General features: G+C 39.4%; 3 protein-coding genes and 3 long non-coding RNA genes across 6 annotated transcripts; 4 read left to right on the forward strand and 2 right to left on the reverse strand.

Moving 5' to 3' along the window:
* The first annotated feature begins 2,406 nt into the window (after nucleotides 1-2,406).
* On the forward strand, nucleotides 2,407-9,015 carry LOC130686855 (growth/differentiation factor 10-like). The gene is made up of 4 exons (XM_057510021.2): nucleotides 2,407-2,935; nucleotides 5,436-6,343; nucleotides 7,080-7,253; nucleotides 7,377-9,015. Exons 1-4 carry the CDS (start codon nucleotides 2,653-2,655, stop codon nucleotides 7,566-7,568), a joined length of 1,557 nt encoding a protein of 518 aa, XP_057366004.1. The 5' UTR covers nucleotides 2,407-2,652; the 3' UTR covers nucleotides 7,569-9,015.
* Nucleotides 9,016-11,926: 2,911 nt separating this feature from the next.
* Nucleotides 11,927-13,687, reverse strand: LOC130686865 (caspase-1-like). The gene is made up of 6 exons (XM_057510032.2): nucleotides 13,561-13,687; nucleotides 13,234-13,330; nucleotides 12,869-13,131; nucleotides 12,627-12,802; nucleotides 12,432-12,564; nucleotides 11,927-12,361 (listed from the first exon to the last, which is right to left on the reverse strand). The coding sequence occupies exons 2-6, from the start codon at nucleotides 13,305-13,307 to the stop codon at nucleotides 12,111-12,113; spliced, it is 897 nt and encodes a 298-aa protein (XP_057366015.1). The 5' UTR covers nucleotides 13,308-13,330; nucleotides 13,561-13,687; the 3' UTR covers nucleotides 11,927-12,110.
* Nucleotides 13,688-16,272: 2,585 nt separating this feature from the next.
* Nucleotides 16,273-16,629, forward strand: LOC130686880 (uncharacterized). Its single transcript, XR_008999996.1, has 3 exons — nucleotides 16,273-16,350; nucleotides 16,404-16,475; nucleotides 16,534-16,629. It is a non-coding gene; the product is annotated as an uncharacterized LOC130686880 (long non-coding RNA).
* Nucleotides 16,630-17,393: 764 nt separating this feature from the next.
* Nucleotides 17,394-18,484, forward strand: LOC130686871 (uncharacterized). The gene is made up of 6 exons (XR_008999988.2): nucleotides 17,394-17,519; nucleotides 17,573-17,644; nucleotides 17,703-17,842; nucleotides 17,913-18,096; nucleotides 18,159-18,252; nucleotides 18,322-18,484. It is a non-coding gene; the product is annotated as an uncharacterized LOC130686871 (long non-coding RNA).
* Nucleotides 18,485-20,709: 2,225 nt separating this feature from the next.
* On the reverse strand, nucleotides 20,710-22,003 carry LOC130686869 (uncharacterized). Its single transcript, XR_008999987.2, has 6 exons — nucleotides 21,931-22,003; nucleotides 21,733-21,872; nucleotides 21,479-21,662; nucleotides 21,323-21,416; nucleotides 21,072-21,161; nucleotides 20,710-20,969 (listed from the first exon to the last, which is right to left on the reverse strand). It is a non-coding gene; the product is annotated as an uncharacterized LOC130686869 (long non-coding RNA).
* Nucleotides 22,004-23,039: 1,036 nt separating this feature from the next.
* LOC130686852 (lysosomal alpha-mannosidase-like) lies at nucleotides 23,040-27,459 on the forward strand. The gene is made up of 19 exons (XM_057510019.2): nucleotides 23,040-23,223; nucleotides 23,417-23,465; nucleotides 23,528-23,581; nucleotides 23,647-23,728; nucleotides 23,821-24,006; nucleotides 24,069-24,171; nucleotides 24,243-24,345; nucleotides 24,404-24,540; nucleotides 24,592-24,725; nucleotides 24,790-25,009; nucleotides 25,076-25,278; nucleotides 25,336-25,529; nucleotides 25,644-25,846; nucleotides 25,903-26,122; nucleotides 26,180-26,297; nucleotides 26,356-26,621; nucleotides 26,680-26,921; nucleotides 26,989-27,138; nucleotides 27,201-27,459. The coding sequence occupies exons 1-19, from the start codon at nucleotides 23,116-23,118 to the stop codon at nucleotides 27,408-27,410; spliced, it is 2,982 nt and encodes a 993-aa protein (XP_057366002.1). The 5' UTR covers nucleotides 23,040-23,115; the 3' UTR covers nucleotides 27,411-27,459.
* Nucleotides 27,460-27,494: the final 35 nt, after the last annotated feature.

A 27,494-nucleotide genomic window follows, 5' to 3' on the forward strand; every position in this document is an offset into this window, starting at 1 on the left:
GTGGTGGGCTGGGCTGAGCCGCATAGAAACTTACGGATAACGAAGTTTCCATTTCCCGAACGTGTCACGCGCAGCGGAAATAAACGTGGATAAGGCGTCTGGCGCATTCCAATGGCCATCAAATCCAGTTGCCAATGTCACGTTGACACACGGTCTGACTGACCCTCCCCCTACCCCCCCTATTTTCTCGACATCAAACAGATATGAAAGGTCCCTTCTTGTTCGCCTTCCCTGATCAATTCAATAACTTTTTGATCCTGATCGATATTACGCAGACACGGTCTCCTCCCATCCTATCTGAACTCAATAGGGCGTCTATAAACATTTCTTTTTTTTTGCAGAACATGTCGTTCTCGAATGGTGCCCACTTTTCATATTACACAATCGATTTTTTCAGAAACATTTCGCGTCCTTTTTATTTTCCTCCCATAATTTGCATTTATCCCCCCTCCCCTCCCGTTGTTCGTTAGGTTACATTACGATATCACAATGCTCTTTTATTATTATTTTTTGTGAGTTAGAAAAATAAGAGCAAAACCCCGTGTTTGTATAGACGCGCGTTTCTTCGTTCCCGTCGAATGAACAAGAGACGGACGCCTTCCCTTTTTTTTTTTTCTCTCCCCGATGGCGCCGGACTTGATGGATCCCTCGAGAGAGACAGTCTCGAGCAAAGTGTCTCGTCAAAGGGACACCAACCAATCTTAACAGAAAAAAAAAAAAGTCCCACAAAGAGCAGACGAAATGGAAAAGATGATGGACCGACTCTTGTTTGTTTGGGGAAAATGCGCACGAGTTATATGCATCGTCAATCAAATGACGACCCACCTGTGCTTGGCCAGAGTCGACAAACAAAATGCGTCTAAGAGGCTCCAACATGATTCCAGCGGATGTTATATATACATATATACAACCTATCTCAATTCTACGTGTGTGTGTGTGTGTGTGTGTGTGTGTGTTTTGGTTTTCTCTTTCTTGTTACAGGATAATAGGGACGCGCTTGGTGAGAGTGCCGTGGCGGCCAGTTGTTGCTCCCTCTCTCTCTCTCCGGCTGTCTCTCTACCTGATTGCTCTTGTCGGTCGCCGTCTGCGCCCGTCTCACTCTTATATTTTTTTTTTTTTTTTTTGCTTCCCCTCCTTCTAGCCGACTGGCGCCGCGTCCGCCTTGGCGACATCCGAACACACAAAACGCCATAGCCGCGCCTATGTGTCCCCCTCATTCTCGTTTTCTTTTGCTACCTTTTGACTCTCGGTGTTATTAGAAATAACAGTGTCGTTGGTAGGGCCCTCTCTTTTCTATGTGCACAACGTTATGGACATAACGTAATAGAAGGCCAGCAAATCAAAATAGGACAATGATTTTGTTTTACAAAAATCGTATGCATAGACGTAGGAATTAGAGCGAATGTCTATTCGTTTTTGTTTGTTTTTTTGAACTGATGAGTTGACTTTAAGTTGACGTCAATAAACAAGGCAGGTGCGTATGGAACACAGGGAAGGTATACAGATGTCCCCCTGCTGATGAATAAGTCATCAATCAATAGGAGGCTATACTTGTCGTTTCCAATCAGGATCAAGACCGTTTTGAAGCCCATTGTGAAATGTACAGTGAGTTTTGAAATGTGGCTGATACACACACACACAAAAATTGAGAGGATCAAAAAAGTTGAACTCGTAGTTAGTGAGAGACACGCACTCGACAGGGGGGAGCCCAAAAAAGGTTCGACATTTTTTACTTGTATTTCATTTTTTCTTATCCTGGAAAGAGGATTTAGTGGACGCGCCCCTCCCTTGCCACGAGTCTTCTAGATAAAAAGCTACACACACACACACAATATTCAATTGTATACAGCAGCACTCGAGGATTTGATGATGGAACATGGGAGGGGGGGGGGACCCCCTCCAAAGAAAAAAATAGGACCCAGTGGGTCCACACAAAACCTGCGGGATCAAACCTTTTGGAAAAAAAAAAGAGGCCATTTCATATAAATAATCATTTGAAAATCATAGCCAGTCATCGGAGAGAGGACGTCGACGCTTGGAACAGCTACTGGAACACATTTTGTTGTTGTTATTGTACGTGTCGTGTGTCTTCTTGTATTTTTGCATATACAGTCCCTCAAACACACACACACACACAAGGTCCGAGCCTCTCTTTGGGTCCTCCTCCTTTTGTGCTTCACCCTATCACCTCCTCCTACCCCCGTGATACTACACCACTACAAGCGAGAAAGGAGGAGGGGGGGGGAGGAAGAAAAAGGACGAAAAACAGAAAACGAAAGAAAAAGAAGAAGAAGGAACACACACACACACACACACACACACACACACAAAAAAAATAAAGGTTAGGTACAGGAAGGTAGGTTAAAGCCTTTCTCGCTGGACTGCCCACTGTCAGTTGCACACGAGTCGACAAGTAGTGCGCGCGTCTCGCACCAATCGCATTCGATATTCAATCCCGCATTGTTTGTTTTTGCGTTTTGAATTCGTTTTGAAAATATTTCACGTTCAAGTGTTTTTCGATTTTTAATTAGCGATTGAGTTTCAGTTTTTTTTTTCGAATTGGTTTTCATTGAAATTCGTCCTTCCATCCGGAAGGAAAGAGAACATTTTCAGAGAATATTAAAAAAGAATAGACAGAGGACAAATTTTACAATGGCAATGTGGATTAAAGTGATTTTAATCGCCGTGTTGGCGATTGTCGGCCTCCAGGCTCAAGGAGCCGATCGTGACATGATGCGCAACGCCATGGAACATTTGCTGCAAATCCGGCCGCCGTCCGTCCCATCGGGACGCAGCAAACGGCAAGACTACGGCGATGCAGACACGTCCGCTTCATCGCCTCACCTCTACATGATGGAACTCTACAAGAAATACCTGACGTCCGACTCGATGAAAACGAGGAGTAACACCATCCGGAGTATCATTCCTACCAGAGGTAAAAAAAAAAAAAAGGAAATAAAAACATTACAACCTACACTCCTCCCCCCCCCCCCTGTGAATTAACGATGTTCATCGTTTGCTGTTTCCTTTCATTTGACCGCCATAAAACAAAAAGAGCTGGAAAATTGGCATTAAAACATTTTTTTGTTTGACTTAAAAAAAATTTACGTTTTTTTTTTCCCCAACATCTGGCCCCGCATGTTGTGTCAAGTTGTGCTGCTCTCTCGTATACATACACATAACATAAGCTTTAACAAGAGAACGAGAGATAGTGCCTCTGTACGCAGCTCGTTATCGGGGCGCCCAGACACCCCCCTTTTTTTTTACCCTCTATAATAATAAAAAAAAAATAAAATAAAATAAAATGGTTGAAACCATAGACATGGAGGGCCATCCTTCAGTGTATGTATATAACCCCCTCTCGAAGAAACTGAAGAAAAAATTCAGCCATTGGAAGCTCTTAGAACGAAACTTGTGTAAATACTGCAATTCATCTTATCCCACATGGCTAGCCCCCCCCTCTTTTTCTTTTAATACATGTAAATAATAAATACTAAAATACTATTACCTTTAAAAAAGAGAGAAGCCTTCTCTCAGAGGGAACCTGTTTATTATGGAGGGTTTGCGCAGATGCGCGTTCTGTGTGTCTGGCTAACATAAGAAGAAAAAAACAAATTACGAAACGATCACTGGCGTATGTCTATAGGCACGAGACGATGATTAGTATGTTTTTTTTTGCCTTTTTGTGGTTACTGCCCCTTGTTGATTTCTTTTGACCGCCGTTTGTTAACGTACCTCGAGAGCTTCGGTTGTTTTTTAACAAATAACTGACAAGTCTAAGGGATGACTGGACGAGAATTGTATTCTTCACAATCATCTTGTTTGTCTATACATACGTTGCCTTCGTAAATCGATTTTGCTTTTCAGGAGGGGGTTTGGTCTCTATTCTCAACTGTGTTTTTTTTTTTTTTTTTTTTTATAGCGAACAAGGGCGTGGCTCTCTCGATTCATTCAAAATTGGGAGATGTCAAGAACAAAACAGAGTTAAATACAGTGGGTTGGAAGGAGAGAAACTTCAAAAAAAAAAAGGAAAAGCTATTTCTTTGTTGACCCCCCTTAATTTCGAGTGATCTCCTGCTATGCGTTTCGTACAATCATCGCGTACGTTCATTAACCGAAAAGGAATATTGAAATTGAAGGTAAAAAAAAAAAACCACCTGCGTAAGCGTTTGGGCAATTCCCGCCATCATCCAAATGCAATTCCAAAGCCATTCGAAAGCTTTCAGTGGATTGCGATTGATTTGAAGACAAAAAGGGATAGAAAAAAAAAATAACTAAAACAACAACAAAAATACGAGAAAAGAAGAAGAGATAGGACATTAAAAAAAAAAATGCTTCGGAAAAAGAAGAGCTATGCTATAGAACTCACGAGATATGCAAACACTCTTCGACTGTATCTTTATGACAGAAAGCCATTAGGAGAGAGGAGGGGGATGCTTGTAAAGAGCTTTCAACCTCTTCCACGTTTCTTCTTCTTCTTCTTTTTCAACGAGCAAAAGGCGAGCGAGATGCACAACAACAACAACAACAAAAATCGTGTCCATTATACGAGACTCGGTCACGAAAAAAAAAAAAAGGTCCAGATGGGCCGCACCCCGCAGCCATCGTTTCTCTTCCTCACATATTTTTTTTTTTATTGGATATTCCCCCTTATTTCTCGTGTCTATAGAATGTTATGGAAAGAGAGTCCCAACTTTTTAGGCAGACACATACACACAACTTTCGTTGTCAAAGAAGAAGAAAATAACAAATAAAATTTGATTCAAAATGACGTATTCTATACGCGGATGATTCGGTAATCATCGCCCTATTCACAAACGTTCCCCATTTTTATTCACCATCCCTTCTTTTACGTTAATTTTATGCAATTTCTCACGGTTTCGTATTCGGCCTGCGTTGCCAGTCCCCGCGGGTACACACCGTCCGTTGCGTGTCAATTGATTAGCCAAAACCATTCGATTTGGTCGTTGATATTTCTGCGGGATCATCAAATCGAAATCGATGAAATTTAATATGATGTAATAAGAAATAATCGCATTTCCCCATTTATATTCACTTTGTTTTTTTGTTCTTTAAGTGAATTTAAATGCTAATGCACCTCCCTCGTTCGGAATGTAACATCTAAGGGTTTTTCTTTCTTCCTTTCAAGAAGCCTGTCGAAAAAAAAAAAAAGCCCCCAACTGACACACACTTATGTAAACTATGGAAATGAGAGGAAAGAGAGTTGGGGGAGTAGGTACGGTTTACACCAGGTAAAACGTGTATCATTCTTTGAGCATAGCAAATGAAGCCTTGCATAATATATCAATAAGCAAATGGATTTGTGAATATGGTTAATAACACACCACTGCCTCCCCTCCCCTCATATAGAATTACATCGGAATCCTTGTAGAATTTTCATCGAATGTTATTTAAAACAATTGTTTTTGGAATAGGTCAAGTTGGAGGTGAAGAAATGTTGCTGTTTAATTTGAGCGGATTGACCCGAAGTGAAGAGATCGGCTCTGTTGAATTGCATTTCTACAAACGACGAGCTTTCGGCCGGAAGAAGATGAACAGCAAAGCGCATCATCATCACCACTTGCAGGGTTTCTCGCTGGATCCATCCGTCGTCGGATCGCCCGTCCGCCAAATAGGCAAGTGGCAAGTGGCTCTGGAGAAACGCGGATGGCAAGTCTACGACGTCAGCGTCGCCGTCCATTCCGTGTCGCGACAAGAGTCGTCATCGGCCGAGCAAATCGGCTTCATGTTCCAGGGCGTCAAACGGTCGTCGGGCATCTACGAGAACCTGCCGCTGGACTCTGTCCTGCGCATGGAGCCGTCGCCGTTCCTGGTGGTCTTTTCTAACGAGCGCTCCAACGCCACTCTGGAAGAGACGGGCCTAGCCTCTCAGCGCGACCTCAACGCCTTGCCCGACCATCAGCATGTCCAGCAGGCTGGGACAAGGCGGGACGCCAGCGAGGCTCGTCAGCGTCGCTCGATCGACGATAACGAACTGCCCGAAGCCGACCATTACCTGAACAGCAATATCATCCCTCAAACGAGTCCGGGCATGTTGCAAGCTCGCTCATCATCGTCGCGTCAGGCGGCCGGCGGCGGGCCAGGTAGTCGCAAGATAAGTGGTGAGGCCGGCGGCAGTTCGAGTAGTAGTAGTAGTAGCAGTCATAGTAAGAGCAGCACTCTACCTTATCCAAAGTCTCATTCATCGGCGGGAGTGGCCGGGGCCACCTTGGCTTGGCCGGAAGATAAGAGGAAAAGGACGGGCAGCAGCAGCGGCGGCAACAGCCGGAAGGGAAAGCGACGTAACCGCAAGTTGCCAGAAACCTGGCATTACAATCAACAGGTATGTTTTATTTCATTTCTTCATCAACGTGTTGATGAATCATTTTTATATACACACACGGAGTGTGTGTCAGTTCCCCCTTTCGATTGAAAGCGCAAAATAGGCGGATCCTTCTCCTTTCATTGAGCTTTTTTTTTTTACCTAGAGTTATCAGCCATCTTTTTCCAAAGCTTTTATCGTTTTTAAGATTCTATGTTTTCGTCTGTCTTAAGGATGACACTCAAATGGGCTCCATCTTTTGCTATTCTGAAAGAAGAAGAAAAGGCAGTGTTTATTTATTTTCGTGGTTTACAAGCCGCTTGACAATAACGCGTCAATCAGCGTGCACCAAACTTGTATCGATACGTAAAAGAAAAAAAACAACTTAGCGCTTACAGAGAGAGAGTATATAGCTTTAAAAAAAAAAATTTATCTTTTCTCTCAATCCGGCTCCGACAAGCCGAACCAGTTGACATGGCCCGAACATCAAAGAGCTTTCTGTTGTCGAAAAGCGCACCACCCGCATCATCACGCATTTCTTTTTACTACATCTCGCACTCTATCTTCTCTTGCCTTAAGCCTCTCTTTTTTTTTACGTCCATCTAAGGTACATTAAAAAAAAAAAAAACTAATCGGAAAGAGTCCCGTTGTGAAATCACAGGTTGTGAAATGCATTTTTTTTTTTTAAAGGATTGTTGCATTTCTTAGTGCCAAGTTGACAATTCCATTTCCTATTTTATTTTTCGTGGTGAAATAGCAACACGTCAACGATGCACGACTGGACGTGCCGGAAGATGCGGGACGTTCGCTTTGTCAGCGGAGGAAATTGACGGTGGACTTTAACGAGATTGGTTGGGGCGAATGGATCATCTCGCCCAAGACATTCGAGGCCCAGTACTGCGCCGGAAGGTGTCCCTTCCCTCTGACCAAGGTAAAAAAACTTTTTTGAAATTTTGCATTTCACGCGTTGAATAATTCAAATGACGATCGATGTGGGCCATTTCTCATTTTGCGATGCTAATGATTTGAATTTGAAACTCAATTTTTGGTATAGGAGTTGAATCCAACGAATCACGCCACCATCCAGAGTATCGTGCACGCTATCGGCGGTCACCCGGAGGTGCCGGCGCCCTGTTGTGTCCCCGACGTTCTCTCATCGCTGACGCTCCTCTACTTTGACGACAACCGCAACGTCGTCCTGAAAAACTATCCCAGCATGACTGCAGAGAGCTGCGCCTGTCGGTGAATTGTTTGAACGTGTAGTTCTCAACGATTGTACACGTCCAAAAGTGGAATTTGAAAAAAAAAAAAAAAAGCCCCACATTCCCCCGTTTCATCCTGCGAAGAGCCGCCATTGTTGTACAGTGAGAGAGAGAGACAATCCAGTGAAAATCGATTTCATTTTGTTTTTAAAAATTGCCATTATTTCATCCGCGTTGAAATTTGCATGTTCTTCCCCCCCCCCTCACCATTTTTTTTTTTTAAATTGCTGAAGTATAATAATTAATCACAATAATAACAACAAATAATAATAATAATAATAAACTACATTTGATGTCGAAATATTCAACAGAATGCGAAGACTCGAGGGTATCGATTCCGTTACGGGTTTTGGAATGATTCAAATTCTTTGAATGCCAACATGGCGTATCCGCAAACAATGTTTATTAGAGTTTAAAAATAGCAAAAGGTCAGCTTTTTTGTTTAAATGAATGTCCCATATTTCGGACGTGAAAACGTTAAATTATAATTCAAGGCTTATCCTTATTTGACCTTGTCCTTTAAACATAGCAGTCCCGGCTTGCACGTTTTTTTTTCGATTTCACGAATCGATTTCGTTTCGCACGAAATCCGTTTGTTGACGTACGAATTTGGGAAAAGATAATATTTGGTATAAGATGGACGCAAAAAAAAAATAAAAATAAAAAATAAAAGAAGAAAAAGCTAAACTAATTTCGTTTGTTGTTCGTCTGTTTGTGTTGTTTGTTGTAATCACCGTTTATGTGGCCAAACTGGTGCGCTCGAGGGATTTTTTCCTTGTTGATTCATTTGTTCTTTTTCCTCATCATATTATTATAGTAGCATCGCCATCTTTCCTATTATATCTAACCCTATTCTATCATATAGCAACAAATGTTATTGGACGTGTTCTTCATCTTTATTATTATTATTTTTTTTTTCGCCTCTTGTTTATGTTTCTCTCGTAACTGGCTGTTCTATGATTGCAGTTGGCAGCCCGTGTGCGATGGTTATGTCCTAGTCATCATATTTCCTCGTGTTTTTCATTTTTTTTTTCCCCTTTGCCCTGATTTCATTTCTCGAATTTTCTTCTGCCACGTTTGAATCTTTTTTTTTTTTTCTTCTCCCTTCAAGTTTATTATTATTATCTCTGTCTGCTGTCTCGTGTTTCTCTCTCTTTTTTTTTTCTTTTAGAATTTTTCAAACAACAAATATTAAGCCATGTTCTCTTCTTTCCGTTTGAAAACAATTTTAATTCACATGTTCTAACGATTTATCCACAACCGACGTTATTTTTTTTTTTTCTAATAATTTTTCTCTACCCCCTCGTTTTTTAAATTTTGTTCCATCGCCAATCTTCCCTGCATCACTCACTGTATTACAATAAAAACTCTCACTCGTCCCTCACACACATACATACGTTATTCCTTTTAAAAAAAAGAAAGAAACCCACTGAAACGTATTAAAGAACTCATTTTGTATACAAGAAAAAAAAAAACATAATGTAGTAATAAGAAAACGAATTGCTGTTTAGCTCCTGAAGTTCCTTTTCTTCGTAATGTCCTTGATATTATGCATGCAGTTTTAAAAATAAAAACGAAGCGTGTATCGTGGAAGCCAAGGGAAAGATATATCGTGAGAGCCGCTATAGGCAATAGCTTGCACGGGTGAATCGTATTACAGACGTTGACATTTGACCGGCCCAATGTGACCCGACGATATAGAATGATATACATAAAAAAAAAAAAAAAAATCTTTGATTCCTTTTTATAGAGATTCACGCTGCTGCGTGATGATACGAAAAAGAGCCTTGAAACTAAAAAGCCGTGAATATGATTAAAAGAAAAAAAAAATCGAAGAATTTGTCTAAATGGAATCGTATTAAACATCAAAGGACGAGGGAAAGTATAGGGGGAGAAATACAAAAGACGTGGAATGTGAAAGAAAACAAAAAAACAATACGATGTAAATGTGTCGGGAGGAGGATCAAAAAAAAAAAAAGGATCCATCAGTTTATTACATGTTCAAACTATTGTAATACACGTGTATACATACATATTACATTTTGTTATAAGGAAAACAAAACAAAAAAACTAGTTAAAACGTCAACGGACGTCATCATTCGTCAAGAAGTGAATTGTACACACACACACAAGACCTAACAGGAAAAGCCGGATTTATTGTGGAGAGAAGAAACGAGGGCCCTCCCACCAAGCGAAACATTTTCTTAAAAAAACACGAGTGTGAAATCAACGATGTGTACTCCGTCAAACACAACCGATGCCAGTCTATATAATAAACTGCCGTCCCTTCCCGACTATAGGAACCTTCAAGAATTCGAGAAGCCATCACAGAAGGCGTAAAACTAGCCGATCAAAATAGGAAAAGTCTAAGAACGAAGTCGGATCTCCTCGTCCATCAAACGAAAAATGCTCTACACAAGAACTTTTGCTTACGTACGAGGAATCGAAAACAGCAGCAAACACAACAGCAGGAGCTAATTACAAAGGGAATGATGATCGATGACGGCAATTATGGAACCTTTTTTCTCAACACAACAACAGCCCGTTTCGGTGGCTATATATATATATTTTTTTTCAAATCAACCCGTTACAATAATACGTCTATGTATACTTAATATCTTTAAAAAAAGAAAGGGGGGATCGAGATGACGGGTGCATGGGAAGAAGAAGCGCGTAATAATGAAGCCAACATCAAAAGCTCATGGAAAAAAAACCAAAAACAAAAGAAAGAAATGGCTGACCAGTCGTCGAGTCGACACGTACAAGACCTCTCAAGCTAATCAGGTTACGCGCGGTTTCACCCGCGTCTCGAGTGATCGCCAGCCGAGATATTACGAGTCGTCCAATTAGCTTGATGGCCACATCAAGAAACCATCACGCACGTATGTTTCTTTCGTGTTTCTTTCTTTTTATTTTTGTTCTTTTCCTTTTCCATTTCTTTCATTCTTCATTTACGTTTTTGTCTTCTTCGGTTTCCTAAACTAGGAACGGGTTAGCGTGAACCGGTCGTGCCCAGCAGCATCTGTTGAATACCTTATTTCATCATTGCTGTTTGTTTGGTTTGTTTTGTTTTTTATTTCAACGTATTATATTGTTATTTATCGTACATCTGAGTACACAAATCTTCATCTGTTGGGAGGGGGTTCATCATTGACTGGTCGGTAGTCCCTGCTGCAATCCAATAGATAGTTGGGGGGAGAAGCCAAATGTTTAAGAGGAGAAGGCTAGAAAATAAATAAAAAATACATAATAAATTCACCGCGAAAATTCCTGTTTCTGTAAAGCCTATAAGTCCGGCGTATGCGCACCCCGCGCCGCCTTTGGAAGAAAACAAACTGGGCGGACAGTTGTAACCGTTCCCGATTTGATTTATTCATCCATTTTTTTCTTCTTCTTCTTCTTAAAGGGATGGATGTGTCTACGTGCGGGCCTCGGAGAACCTTCAATGGGTAAGAATGTATACGGACAATTTGAACGGAACAAACGCGGAGGAGATCGTAAAAGAAAAGGGCTCAGGTAACAAAGGATATAGGACGAGTTTCACCATCTAGCACGGACTGTAAATCAAACCAAATGTTCTACCTTTCTATACTTTGTTTCCCATGAACACCAGTCTATTCTATTTTTTTTTTTTTAGCAAAATAATTGCCAGGCTTTTGCAAACGGGTTTCCTAACGATCTTTTACCGGTCCCAACGGTGAACTAATGGCTCAAAGTGAAGTACTAATAGCAAGTCGGGAACGGGATATCAGTGTCTCTGTGCACAGGACTAATGATGGCTGTTGGCCTGCTGGTGTGCCTTGAAGATATTTGTTTTACATTGCGTTTATTATTTTTATTTTTTTTTGGCTACTGGTGTCTTCCGAGTCGAAAATCTATTTATGGCCGAATATTAAAGCCACACCTGTGACTTCCAAGAGAGAAAAAGGGGGGAAACAAAACAGTCCCCCGGATATCTGATTGGAATTTTAGATTTATGGACACGTTCAAGATGCCCAACTGCGCTGTTCTCTGTCTTTAAATAAATTTCCCTCTCCTTTTCAGAGGCGATAGGGGGGCCAATGGACGCATGCACTATTAATGAAGAGAGTCCTGCTGATCAAAATGGACTGTTATAGGCAGAGCTTAAGTGCTCATTCACTTTTAAGTCCTCTTTGTTCGACACTAAATCCACCGGCCGTTAGTTTCATAGTTTGCCTTCCACAAAAGGAAGCCTCTGCAATACACCTCTCCCATTCCATTCTCGTGAAGGGTTTCACGGGTCAATTTGCTGCTCTGTTCGAAGCACGAACATGGTGTCGACCTCGTTTGTTTCTCAAAATAACTTGAGGTGTGTGTGTGGTACACATCGAAATTGTCTGCCCGTGTATACGGCCTCCGCATTGAGTTGATACATTCAGCACTTTGTAATAGAAAAGTGAGCAAAAGTAAATGTCATCTAACGATTACTTGAAGGAATGAAAGAATATGATCCATGTGATTCGTTCAGACTTGATAGGCATTTTGAAAGGCAATGTGCGTAGTTTTCAAATACGGCGAGTCGTTTTGCGCTTGAAATAAATCTTCCGAGTTAGAAGACTGGTAACGCACGGAATTTGCTTGCGCTGGTGCATGTTGGAATCTTGAGGCGTATTAGATTCGAATCCAATAGAGACTATTCGAGAAACAGTCGTCATTAGCGAGAGTAGGTCGTCATCTCTACCTCGCTCAGAAAGCACGTAGCATAAGGCTTGGACAAACCAAGAACCATTTGTTGTATTGCGCCAGGAATAGAAACCTAAATGATAAAAATATGCATAACATTATATGTTATCTATGAAAGATGACACGCGTTAAACTGATCCTACCGGGAACCGTTGAATAGGCGATAAGGAAGTCGGCGTGAGTGGGTATTTTATAAGCCACTGCGCTGGGTGAGTCTGTTTCCGTGATTCTGGGCAGCATTGTTGTACCAGCATCCAATCTATCACCCTGACAAGCCTAAAGGGGGTAGCATTCAAAGGATATCATAACAAATCTGAAATGGCATATGGTACTACTACCTGAATGAAGAACAATTTAGGCTTTCCAGCCAAGGTAGGGCACTGGTCTGATGTAAAATGTGACCATAACTTTTCAGGCTTATATTGTTGGTCTTTGGCATATAATATGCCATCGTCGCCGTGGGACATCAAGGCAACAAGAACACAGTCATGATCCGAGTGATCCTCGTTTGCCACTGTAGAAACATGTTAGTTAGATGAAATAACCCAGAACGAAACTATCAATATTAATGGACACTTACATTTCACAATTTCCGTATTAAGTTCATTGAATGTGAGATCATTGAAATAAGTGACATCAAAATCCAGTTCTCTCAGCTTCACATACAAGTTATCTCTATCTTTGGAAGTTCCGGCACGTGTTTTCAAATCAAGGTTGGGATTGAAATTTTCATGATTGAAGATGTAGGCTTTTCCCCTTTTAGCGTGGTTCATGTTGTATGCTTCTGAGTCACGATCAACAGGTAAAATGGCAAAGCTAGGAAAATCAGGATTTGCGCCAGGCCTACGGAAGTATAAAAAAAGATCAAGAAACAATAGAAAAACCATAAAAACATCAACAAACATTTTACAAATTCCAAATAAAAAATTTGCTTGTTTCACTTACTGTTTAAATTTAACATCAGTTTCATCATGATTCCCATTGGAACCTAACTCATTCTTATTTTCCACCCCTTCCATTATGGTTTCAACTGGCAGCAAAACTGTATTAAGGAATCAAAGTTGATTAAGCAGAAATGCCAATAGGCTACTTATGACTCATACAGTTCAGTGACCACTGGCCAGTGATAAGCAATGGGGTGCACTATTGAAATTGGTAACAAATAAATAATAATAAAATGTTCAGAGTGGCAGTCATAAATAGACATATGAGGCTAAACACGTATTAATTGTAAATCAGTTTTCGTGGGCGGTAGGGGGTGTAATAACGAACCTAATTAAATGTCTTGAGAAGGGTGGCTTATTCGTCTTGCGATGGTTAGTTGTCACTATTTATTTGAAACGAGAAGCTTTGGAAAAACAGGCCTAGACGTGACATTTCACGTCATTCCACCATGTGCTGATTATTGCGTCCGGTAGATGGATTTCCCCAGCGCTAGCGCTGAAGCGTACTGGCGCTTGGGCTTATTTATTCGGGCTTAAAATTTTTTCGGCAAAAACTGACACTCATCGGAATTGATTGAATATCACAGGATATAACAAAAAATTGAATGCTGATTCCGGTAAAATTGGTACGTTTTTCATTAAGTTAATCGTTTTTGAAATACACCGCATATTTGACGCAATGCTAGCGCGCCAGTACGCTACAGCGCTAGGGCTATGCAGCAGAAATATTCGGTGTATTTCAAAAACAACTAACTTAATGAAAAAAATAGCAACTTTCCCAGAAACAGCATTCAATTTTGAGTATATCCTGTGATATTCAACCAATTCTGATGAATGTTAGTTTTTTCAGAAAATTTTTTTAAGCCCGACTTTTCTTATTTTTTCGTTTTTATGTTAAACTAAAAACTATAAGGCCTATTGAAAAATAAATTTGATTTCCGGAATAAGCATTCAATTCTGAATCGAAACCATATATTTTAAGCGAAATTTAAAATTTAGCAAAAAATGAAAAAGTGCAAAGGCTATATAGCCTTACCACTTTTGTCAAAATCGGCCAAAAATGACATTTCTTGGAATTCCATGAAAATCACACAGTATAATCAAAATTTAACGCTGATTCAGAAAAAGCCACTTATTTTCTTGTCAAGTTAGCCGTTTTTGAATTAAACTGAATATTCGTGCAAAAATAAGAAAAGTCGGGCTTATTTTCTTTAGTCGGGCTTAAATTTTTTTTCTGCAAAAACTAACACTCATCGGTTTTGGTTGAATATCCCAGATATACTCAAAACTGAATATTGATTCCGGGAAAATTGCTATTTATTTCATTAAATTAATCGCTTTTCAGAAAGTAACACTGACTAGGATACACCACGAACTCCATTTGATCCTCCAAACGTCTGTGCCAAACATATCGCACGCCGAATTTTTTAAGACTCAAGTCTCCGACTGAATTTCTGACAAGCACTTGACCCAATTGCAAAAGCTGGGGAGAGTTCCTTGAATATATACGTAGGAATTACGAATCTATTTTGTTCAACCATGATGAACAATTTGTTGTTGAGACATGATGAACCCGAGGCCTCTCACACAATTTTGTTATCTAGGTGAGCAACACACTGTTCATTGGGAAACGCTGTGATTCTCTTGAGGCTTTATAACGTTGAAAGTTCGATGACAATTATTTTTGGAAAAAACCATATCTTTATTGCTTAACTAAACAAATATGATGGGGCAATCCGATGGTTTTATTTCCATAGCCAATTTAAATTTTTCTGGTAACTTGTTCGGCTTTGACGGGCACTGGTTAATTGCTTTAAAAATGTGTTCGATTTAATACTGTTCTAAAATAAATAAAATGGGTTATTAGATTTTTCTTATTTACATTTATAAAAATAATAAAAAAATTCTTGAAGCAATGGCGTCTATAAGAACCGAACACGGACAGTCGACGTATGATCTCAGTGCTATACCACAGCGCCGTACCACAGCGCGACACCACTATTACTCACATATTATATAGCTCCGGTATTAGAACGAAGGTCGATGAAAAATAAATTTGTTTGAGATGTGCGGTCCTGGCACAGTGGTTACCACCTTCGCTTCGCATTCTGAAGGCCCCGGGTTCAAGTCCCGACACCGCCAATTTCCCCCCCTCCCTTTCCCTCCAAATCTTCATTCAAGATACGCAAGCTTCTACAACAGATCAAGACGCAAGATTCTACGCATTCAAGAAAGAAAAAAAGAAGAGAGCAAACAAGAAGAAAGAAAGAAAGAAGAGAGCAAACAAGAAGAAAGAAAAAAAGAAGAGAGAAAAGAAAAGAGAAAAAAGAAGAGCCATGCCTACTATAAAGGGGCTAAATGGCACACCAAAAAAAAAAGCCTTGCCAGGCTAAAAATGGCAAAAATAGCCTTGCCAGGCTAAAAATCGATCTGTAGTACTGTTCACTACCTTGAAGATCGAACCACAAACTGAAAGGTAGAGAAGAGGTGATCGTTGAACGTAGGCTGTTCGTTAGCCTCCCCACGGCCTGAAAGACGGCTCGTGGATGCAGGCAGCTTATCATCGGGATATGTGACCCAATTCGCTACCCGTAAGTTTTTGTTGTTACTTTTTGTATCTAACACCATTAGGGTTGCCAAGTTGTTGTTGTTGATGAAGTTGGTATATATGGGTATATTATTTAACAATATTATAAGCTATATAACAAGCTATATATAAGCTGGAGACCGCTTCGAATCTAGCCTCAGTCATTTCTTTTTTCCCTTTCCTACCGTAAGCTGGCCACGCGCGGTGCTAGGTTCCACTTTCCACTGTTTTTCCCACACATTTCAATTCTGCATTCGTGGGTTTGGGGTATTACGCCCCTCTGGCAATGCAGTTTTAGGCGCTGGCCTACTATAATGCCATGAAGTATGAAAGTAACAGGGATTTTTCTGGGGATTTTATTTTTTTAAAATAGGGATTTATGTCCCCAGTCTGGCAACGTTCTAGGGATAGCACTTTGCGGAAAGTGGAAACACTGATTGGATGCCATTGGCAGTTAGTTCAGTAGCGTGGATGGAGAGAATAACGCGTGGCTGGAGGAACAATTGAAAAATGGATAAGATGGTAACGATGGTAAGTATAAACATTATTATATTGGTTTTCAATTATTAATTATTGTTTATTAGATCAAATTATGAAGCTACAGGCCCAATTATTGGAACAACACAAAATATTAGATAACAGCAAAGCTAAGGATGGTAAGGCCTAATACGTAATGATTCTATTTATTTGCTTTTATTCATTTGTGTTTTGTAGCTCAAATTTTGAGTCTACAAGCTCAGCTAGGGGAAAAGAACAAATTGGAATGGAACAGTTTCCAAACAGTGAAGGAGGTTTTTCCAAACTCATCCCTAACTGAACATGAGGATGAATTGGCATTAGGTGAACAGTCAGGTACCTAAACTTTTCAAATAAGAATTCAAAATAAGTATAGAATTTTAACAAACAATTATTTATTGTTTAGTTATTCAGTCTACCACCTGACAGTGTGTTAAATTTAAATTCTGTTAGTGCTGCACTAAAAGAATCGTTAGTAATAACCCCATGCAGTGAAGGAACTGAACAATTGTGGGACCGTATTTGGGCCAAAAATGGGTGTGGTACAGAAACCCAGAAATAGCACAAGTTCAGCATAAAACATGAATTAGGTACTTTTCGGTTTTTTGTCTATCGAAAAAGTATTTTTAATGCTATTATTTTGCATTCACAGAATTTTAGCAGGGGATCAAGTCAAGTCTGGAAGTGTTACAGGATGGAAGAGTCAGCCTACAGTTGAAAAAACACTGAGAGTGCATTACCATTAAGGTATGAACTGCTTCTCTTGCTAAAGAACAACTTGTCCTTTACGTTCAGAGTGTTGGTGAAGCTGGGTACTTAAATGGCCCTAAAGATGTTTCATTTCGTTGGCATTGCAGCGATGAACATCATACATGGACTTTTTCGGTATGAAAGGAATTTTCTTGAAAATTGTTTGAATTTGGATTGCCATATTGCCATACTTATGGCAATCCGTTTTACATAAAAAAAAAAAAAAAAAAAAATGGCGGAAAAAAAAATAAAAAATCGCACTTTTTTCTTTTTTTCCGACACGTAGCCATCTACCGCTCAGACTCATTATTACTGGCGTAGGCAATTTCAGTCCATTGGATGCCATTCGCAGTTAGTTCAGTAGCGTGGATGGAGAATAACGCGTGGCTGGAGGAACAATTGAAAAATGGATAAGATAATACAACAAAAGGATGGTAAGTATAAACATTATTATATTTGTTTTGAATTATTAATTATTGTTTATTAGATCAAATTATGGACCTGCAGGCTCAATTATTGCAACAGCACAAAATATTAGATAACAGCAAAGCTAAGGATGGTAAGGCCTAATACATAATGATTCTATTTATTTGCTTTTATTCATTTGTGTTTTGTAGCTCAAAGTTTGAGTCTACAAGCTCAGCTAGGGGAAAAGAACAAATTGGAACGGAACAGTTTCCAAACAGTGAAGGAGGTTTTTCCAAACTCAAACCTAACTGAACATTAGGATGAATTGGCATTAGGCGAACACAGTCAGGTACCTAAACTTTTCAAATAAGAATTCAAAATAAGTATAGAATTTTAACAAACAATTATTTATTGTTTAGTTATTCAGTCTACCACCTGACAGTGTGTTAAATTTAAATTCTGTTAGTGCTGCACAAAAAGAATCGTTAGTAATAAGCCCATGCAGTGAAGGAAGTGAACAATTGTGGGATCGTATTTGGGCCGAAAATGGGTGTGGTACGGAAACCAAGATATGGCACAAGTTCAACATGAAACATGGATTAGGTACTTTTCGGTTTTATGTCTATTGAAAAAGTATTTTTAATGCTATTATTTTGCATTCACAGAATTTAATGGGGGATCAAATCAAGTCTGGAAGTGTTACAGGATGGAAGAGTCAGCCTACAGATGAAAAAACACTGAGAGTGCATTACCATTAAGGTATAAGGTAAAGTAATAGAGTATGCACATTGTCTAATGAGAAGTACCATCTTGTGTTAATAAATCCAGTACAACAGCAATCCTTTATAGTTCTGTCACAGCTAGAAACCTCAAATAATTCTGCTTCTCTGTCTAAAGAACAACTGGTCCTTTACGTTCAGAGTGTTGGGGAAACTGGGTACTTAAATGGCCCTAAAGATGTTTTAATTTTGCTGCCATTGCAGAGATGAACATCATACATGGACTCTTTAGGTATGAAAGGATTTTTCTTCAAATAATTTTGAATTTATGACGAAGAATTTCTCCTCCTTTTTGCCAACCAGGTCTAATCTACCAAAAAAAATTTATCCAATAGGAAAGGATTTTCATGTACTGGGAACACAACTATCAACAATGCAACATTGTACAGGTGCTAGTTTATCATTCAAGAGCCTTATACAATGATGTTAATCTGCAATTTGTATGTCCTTCCCAAGCTTCCACCAGAAGTTGAATCTATGAGTCATGTAAGTTACATGATCAACAGTTGATATGTTTAACGGTGTTGTTTTTCTTTTCTCAATATAGGTTAATAGTAACATTGGATCTGAAAAAATTCTTGGTTGGGGCAAGACACTGAATAAATTGTATTGATTGGATGGATGACATGACATTTCTATACTTAATTCGGATTCCCCAGACGGTATTTGATATTAAAAAATTGAAGTGCATATCTGGGCTCCCTTCTTTTCTGAAGCCCCGTTTCCCCTTGACTCGTAATAAGCCCGTAGGGGGTCATGCCCCTACTGTACGGTATATATAAAAACAACATATACCGAGGTTTGGAGGGCTCTGGCCGGAAAGGGGACGTGGGGTGCCGCTTAGTCCGATGATGTGTTCACGGAGGGCGATGTGGCTACCCACAAATCCGAACTAAAGGTTAATCGCTCCTGTAAAAATGTTCCAAATCTTCAGCTCTTCTTCCGGCTTCTCTTAGCCAATCACCGGGTAATCTCCCCGGTGGGTCAACAAGGCAGTGTCTCCCCCTGCCTGGGTTGACGGCAACTTTAAAGTTGCAGAAATAATTGTAATGTGCAGAGAATTGTCAATAAATTTTTTTTTATAAAATTTTTTTGCAACTTTTGTTTCTTTCACTGTCTGTTTTCACACATTACATTTATCATCTTCATTTTATTTAGCTTTCTCAATTCTCCTTTATTGTTTATGCCACGTTTAATGATAAGCATTGTTTCCTGTAAGCATAGTTTATCTGTAAGCATTCAATTATTATCTAGGGATCGAACCCTGGATGTTCGGCATACCGCGCCGATGCTCTACCAATGAGCCATGAATCATATGATGTCAAGTTGGCTTTTTTCTAGTTACTTGTGGACTTGCATTTACACTTAGAATAAAAAGGAAATGCAATTCTGCAATATACTCTTCTACATATATTCTACTTCATTTTTACACATCTACTGAGGTTTGATCCCAGGGTAACAGATATCGCAACTGAAGGCTCTACCACTGAGCTATGAACCTTATGAAAGAAATAGAAAGATAAACACATACTTGTGAAAGACTACATAAACATCCTAGACGATAAGATATAATATGCGATAATAAAATATTTAGATATATCTCGTGGCTCAATGTTAGAGCATCGGCGTTGCACGCTGAATGTCTGGGGATCGGTTCCCATACGGGTAAAACAAAGTACAAAGTTACTTCAAAAAAATTCAAATATTACATGTTGTTCCTTGAATCTAAGTGGAAAAATTCAAAGAGTGTAATAAATAATAATTGAAGACTTACAGATAAACGATAAACCAATGGAAACAATGATTACCATCAAAGGTGACAAAAACAAATAATGCGAAGAAAAAAAAAAAAGTTGATAAATGTAATGTGTGAACACGGTTAACACAGACAATGAAAGAAACAAATTTTGAATAAAATATTTTATAAAAAAAATTTTATTGACAACTCTCTGCACATTACAATTATTTTTGCAACTTTAAAAAGGCATAATAGCCCTTTCAAAAGTTGCCGTCAACCCAGGCAGGGGGAGACACTGCCTTGTTGACCCACCGGGGAGATTACCCGGTGATTGGCTAAGAGAAGCCGGAAGAAGAGCTGAAGATTTGGAACATTTTTACAGAAGCGATTAACCTTTAGTTCGGATTTGTGGGTAGCCACGTCGCTCTCCGTGAACACATCATCGGACTACGCGGACCCCCACGTCCCCTTTCCGGCCAGAGCCCTCCAAACCTCGGTATATGTTGTTTTTATATATACCGTACAGTAGGGGCATGACCCCCTACGGGCTTATTACGAGTCAAGGGGAAACGGGGCTACGGAAAGGAAGGGAGCCCAGATATGCACTTCAATTTTTTAAATATAAAATACCGTCTGGGGAATCCGAATTAAGTATAGAAATGTCATGTCATCCATCGAATCAATACAATTTATTCAGTGTCTTGCCCCAACCAAGAATCTTTTCAGATCCAATGTTACTATTAACCTATGCTGAGAAAAGAAAAACAACACCATTAAGCATCTCAATTGTTGCTCATGTGACTTATGTGACTTATAGATTCAACTTCTGGCAGAAGCTTGGGAAAGGCCATACAAATTGCAGATGAAAATCATTGTATAAGGCTCTTGAATGATAAAATAGCACCCCTAGAATGTTGCATTGTTGATAGTTGTGTTCCCAGTATGCTGAAAATCCTTTCCTATTGGATAATTTTTTTTTTTAGATTAGACATGGTTGGCAAAAAGCAGAAGAAATGCTTTGTCATAAATTCAAAAAATTTTCAAGAAAATTTCTTTCATACCTAAAAAGTCCATGTATGATGTTCATCGCTGCAATGCCAACGAAACGAAACATCTTTAGGGCCATTTAAGTACCCAGCTTCACCAACACTCTGAACGTAAAGGACAAGTTGTTCTTTAGCAAGAGAAGCAGAATTATTTGAGGCTTCTAGCTACGACAGAACTATAAAGGATTGTTGTTACACAGGATTCATTCACACAAGATAGTACTTCTCATTAGACAATTTGCATACTCTATTACTTTACCTCATACCTTAATGGTAATGCACTTTCAGTGTTTTTCAACTGTAGGCTCACTCTTCCATCCTGTAACACTTCGAGACTTGACTTGATCCCCCACTAAAATTCTGTGAATTCAAAATAATAGCATTAAAAATACTCTTTTGATAGACAAAAAACCGAAAAGTACCTAATTCATGTTTTATGTTGAACTCATGCTATTTCTGGGTTTCCGTACCACACCCATTTTCAGCCCAAATACGGTCCCACAATTGTTCACTTCCTTCGCTGCATGGACTTATTACTAACAATTCTTTTAGTGCAGCACTAACAGAATTTAACTTTAACACACTGTCAGGTGGTAGACTGAATAACTAAACAATAAATAATTGTTTGTTAAAATTCTATACTTATTTTGAATTCTTATTTGAAAAGTTTAGGTACCTGACTGTGTTCGCCTAATGCCAATTCATCCTCATGTTCAGTTAGGGATGAGTTTGGAAAAACCTCCTTCACTGTTTGGAAACTGTTCCGTTCCAATTTGTTCTTTTCCCCTACCTGAGCTTGTAGACTCAAAATTTGAGCTACAAAACACAAATGAATAAAAGCAAATAAATAGAATCATTACGTATTAGGCCTTACCATCCTTAGCATTGCTGTTATCTAATATTTTGTGTTGTTCCAATAATTGGGCCTGCAGCTTCATAATTTGATCTAATAAACAATAATTAATAATTGAAAACCAATATAATAATCTTTATACTTACCATCCTTTCGTTGTATTATCTTATCCATTTTTCAATTGTTCCTCCAGCCACGAGTTTTTCTCCAGCCACGCGTTTTTCTCCAGCCACGCTACTCAATTAACTGCTAATGGGATACAATTAACTCAAATCGCTTACATGCCTGTAATAACGAAACCGACTGGTAGATGGCTACGGGTAGAAAAAAGAGAAAAAAGTGTGATTTTTTTTTTTTTTTTGGGGGTTTTTTTTTTTTTTTTTTTATGTAAAACGGATTGCCATATATGCCATGCGTTTGAATCTTTTTGGTTTCTATCAGAAAATGTCTGAAACTTCGAAAGTATTCTTTTATTTGCTACGCAGTTACGGAGACGGACCTGTTACTATCTTTTTGAGGCGTGATATGGACCAACATTCAGAGCATTTTGACAAATCGATTTCGTAAGGTATGTTCTTTCTACATTATATTCTCAAAGAAGAAAAAACGCGGTTCAACTGCTGCACGTGTCGTTGTATCAGTGCTGTGTGAAATAACGTTTGCCTTCTGATGACCTGGCAACCGAAATTATTTCCATACTTTGATCTAGTAGACTTCAGACTGATAAAAGGTACAGAAATTAGTCCAACAAAGGGAAAACAGAGATTTTTGTATCCAAGGAAACCACAATATTATTTAAGCTGATATCAGTTAACCTTCTCTGGCATTCTTTTTTGGATGGATATGGTAAAGTTTGATTTCTTTTTGGTACTACGCCTTCAACTATTCGCAAGGGTATCGTTATTCCACTTTTGCATTATGAACGATTTACGAATAACTGTCATACCCTGTCTATGGAGTTTGGCGATGAAACCGTAACATGACCGGTATGTAATTTATCGAGATTCAAATCAATCTAGAGCTACAGTGTCAATAAGATAGGCATTGACTGCTTTTTTAAGCTGCGTAAACAATCAGTGAGATAACGAAATAAGCGATAAGACCAAAAACAATTGGAAATCAGGTATAAACGCTCTGAGCTCCTCATTCCACGAGCGGTACGTGGTAATTGAAAGATCTCTTTTGTGTTACAACTGTGTTACCAAAATGGGGACCAACACTGTCCTCAAACTAGTCTGTTTTATTTTTATGGTTGAAATCATCCACCAGTCATCGGCGAGACCATCGATACGTGCCGATAACTGTGGCTACCAGGTTGCCAATTTAACATTGATATGTTACGTAACATTTAATAATTATCAAAGGGCCATTAGTCCGAGACCCAACAAAGTACACTAACAAAAGCATATTCAAAATTAGAGAAATATGGCGAATTGCGCCATATGGAAACATGCTGACGTATTTCACAGAAAGAACAATAATGGCATGTTTATTTGTTTCTCTGTAGACTTGTCCTCTGGAAAAGGAAGGATTCATCAACGTTCATCTCGTAGCTCGTAAGATTTCTCATTCTGCATAAAGTTCAATGAATTTAATCACTTATTTCGTTTCTAACAAGACACACACGACGATGCTGGCTGGTTAAAAACTGTCGATCAGTACTATTATGGAGGTAAGTAAGACAATTTATAACAGCAACTATACCGTCCTAAAATATTACCCATTGAAAATAAACAGCTCGGAACCAAATTCAAGAAGCCGGAGTCCAGTACATTATTGATTCGGTGGTAGATGAACTGAAAGACCATCCTGATCGTCGGTTAGTTTCTATTGCAAGACTTAAATATACACAAACTATATAATAGCCAGATTTAAAAAAATCCGTTAACTACTCACCTTTTTATATTTCAGATTTATTTACGTGGAAATGGCATTTTTCTCAAGATGGTGGGAAGAGCAAAACGATGCCACCAAGAACATTGTACGAGACTTGGTAAATCAAGGTCGATTGGAGTTCATCAACGGTGGCTGGTGCATGAATGATGAAGCCACAGCTTATTACGTGGACATCATTGATCAAATGTCTCTTGGCTTGATGTAAGATGTTATTCACTTTGCAAAGCCATTCATTATCAAATAATAATACTTCTTTTTAACAGTGCTCTGAACGATACTTTTGGTGAATGTGGACGTCCCCGGATCGCCTGGCAGATAGATCCTTTCGGCCATTCAAGGGAACAGGCCAACCTGTTTGCTGAAATGGTATGCATAGATTTTACAACATGCAAATCTTGTTAAAGAATGAGATACTACAAGTTTGTTTGAAATATCAGGGTTATGATGGATTGTTCTTTGGACGACTGGATCACGAAGACAAAAAAGAGCGAACATCCAAAAGGACCATGGAAATGATTTGGAAAGCGAGTAACTCTCTAGGTAGACTACATTTTAAATGGGCACAAGAATCGATTAAAAGACTCCTTGGCTTTCGCAGTCAATCAAAGCTCGTTGTTTACTGCCGTGAATTACAACTTGTACCAGCCACCGCCTGGTTTCTGTTTTGATATTTACTGCAACGACGAACCAATTATTGATGATCCTAAATCCAAAGATTACAACGTCGAAAAGAGGGTAGGTGACGAAAAATTCATACACTACATCAACTGATAAAATACTTCATAGGTTACCGACTTTCTCAACTACTGCCAACAACAAGCCAATGCGTATGCCACAGATTCTATCCTTTTGACAATGGGAAGCGATTTTCATTACCAAGATGCTAACGTTTGGTTTAAGAACATGGATAAGCTTATCAAGTAGAGTATAATATGAATTACAGACCTCCCAATTTATGAATAAAGCAGCAAACCAGTAACACAGGTACGCGAACGCTCGTCAGACGGAAGGCAGCCGCTTTAACCTGTTCTACTCGACTCCAAGCTGTTACACGAAGGCGTTAAACGATCACGCAATCACATGGCCAACCAAGACGGACGACTTTTTCCCGTATGGCAGTGATTCGCACGCTTATTGGACCGGATATTTCACATCTCGTCCAGCTTCTAAATACATGATTCGACAAGCCAGCAACCTTTTGCAAGTAAAAACGTATTAAATAAAACTTTTTTTTTTGCTTAAGATAAAAAATGATTTGATCTTACGATAGAGTTGCAAACAAATGGATGCCACTCTAGCTAGGCAAGGTGCTACCAATGCAGGTGATATTTTCACGATGAAAGACGCCATGGGAATCATGCAACATCACGACGCTGTGACGGGCACTGAGAAGCAACACGTCGCCGAAGACTACGCCCTCCTACTTCATAAGGGAGTCGAGGAATGTCGAAAAACACAGACTTCCTATTTCGAGTGAGTGAAACCAAATGTAAAGGTAAAAGAACTAAAAACTAATCATTAGTTTGACAGAAAGGAGCTTGTGCGTGGTGATACACCGCTTCCAAAAATGTCCTTCTGCCAACTAAACATTAGCCAATGCGAGCCATCAGAGACGAACAATCAATTCGTAATTAACGTCTACAATTCTATGTCACTTGTAGTTGACAGATACGTACGTGTTCCACTGCCCTCCGGAATCAATTTCGAAGTTCGCGATACGTTAGGTATGTTGGCACTACCTCTGTGGGTTTAGATATGAAAATTTACTCGTAGAATGGGACACAAAACAAATATCATTTCAAATGCTTCAGTACATTAAAATAATTATACATTTGTAGGGAATACTATGCCATCGCAAATGATTCCAATTGCGGAATCCATCAAAGCTCTTCCGGGTAGAGTAAGCACCGCTACACGAGAACTCGTTTTCCTCGCTAGATATTTACCTCCACTTGGAAGCAAATCTTATTTCGTCCTACCAGTGGGCAGTGGTGATGCTGAAACAAGAGAACAAGACAACAAATTTTCCATTTCTAACGAGGTAAATTTCATTTCCCGCTTTAAAATGATTTCAATAAAACAATATTTCCGTTACAGAAAGTCAGCGTAGAAATCGACGATGTAACTGGGCTTATCAAATCCGTAACAGTCAACGGCAAAACGACTCCACTCAAGCAAGAATTCTTGTGGTACGCTAGTAAAAGTGGAGACAATTCACAAGCTGAGAAACGTGCATCCGGCGCTTATATTTTCCGCCCGGAAGGCAATGATCCATCGGCAATTCCCAGTATCGGTGTCAAAACTACAACATACTTGGGTAAATAAATTTTAAAATTTTATTAAAACTCACCAGCAAACTTTATTTTGTCATCAGGTGAACTCGTCCAGGAAATCCATCAAGTTTATAATCCCTGGGTGTCTCAGACTATTCGCGTATACAAAGGGCAAGAACATGTTGAACTGGATTGGGTTGTTGGGCCTATTCCTGTTGAGTGAGTTAAAGCCACTTACTTACAAACTACGGCATTAATAGCATTGCAAATTCGTTAGGGATGGAATCGGAAAGGAGATTATCAGCCGCATTTCGACTGACATAGCCAGTAAAGCAACTTTCTACACCGATGCAAATGGACGTCAAACTCTCCAACGAGTTCGTGACGTTCGTGAATCCTATCCTTACACCGTTACCGAGCCAACAGCAGCCAATTACTATCCTGTTAATTCTCACATCTTCCTTAAAGATTCAGTCGGCAATCAAATGACCGTGTTGGTCGATCGGCCACAAGGCGGGTCTAGTCTTCACGATGGAGAGCTAGGTAAACACCTTAAATAATATTTGGTAAATTATAATGATTCTAGCTGAACTACTTACAGAATTAATGGTGCATCGACGTTGCCTATATGATGACGCTTTCGGTGTGGGAGAGGCACTGAACGAAACGGCTTACGGCACGGGTTTGGTTGTACGCGGTACCCATTACCTAATTCTTGGAGACGGTACAAATTCGATGAAATTGACGCGTTCGCTGAGTCACGAGCTCTACAAGCAGCCTCAAATTTCATTTATCCCTTCAACGCTTTCTTTTCTCGAATGGTCAGCTCTCTACAGAACGGAGGTTTGTAATTATTAGTAAATTTTTTCTTTTCCCGGAATAATAATTTAGTGGTCTAATGCTTCATTAGCAACAATCGATCAGCCGAACTTTACCAAACAATGTTAACTTGTTGACATTGGAAACGCTAGCTGGAGGTAAATATTTGATAAGATTGGAGCACATTTACGATGTTGGTGAGGACCCCATTTTGTCACAGTCTGTCACCGTATCACTCGAGGTAAATAAGAAACACTACGGTACTGTAATGAAATTAACAGTTAAATTGTTCGAATGTTTAAGGGTTTGTTTCCTGGCTTTACCATTGTATCGGCGGAAGAGACTATGCTGGGCGGTAATCAGTTCAAGAAGGATTCCAACAGGTTGATTTGGAACGCTGCATCCACTGGAAGCAAGGCCGACCAGCAAATGGGGGAGGAGCGTATTGCGGCTGTGCTACTCCGTCCAATGGAAATTCGCTCGTATATACTTACTTTGGTTCGCAACAGTTAGAAATTCTATCGCGTTCACAGCAGTGCCGTATGGCATCAAACTATAAATTTTAAAAAAGGTAAAGTAGCTGATAAATTTCAGATG

The sequence above is a fragment of the Daphnia carinata genome, chromosome 2, assembly GCF_022539665.2.
Source record: "Daphnia carinata strain CSIRO-1 chromosome 2, CSIRO_AGI_Dcar_HiC_V3, whole genome shotgun sequence".
Lineage (NCBI taxonomy): Eukaryota > Metazoa > Arthropoda > Branchiopoda > Diplostraca > Daphniidae > Daphnia > Daphnia carinata.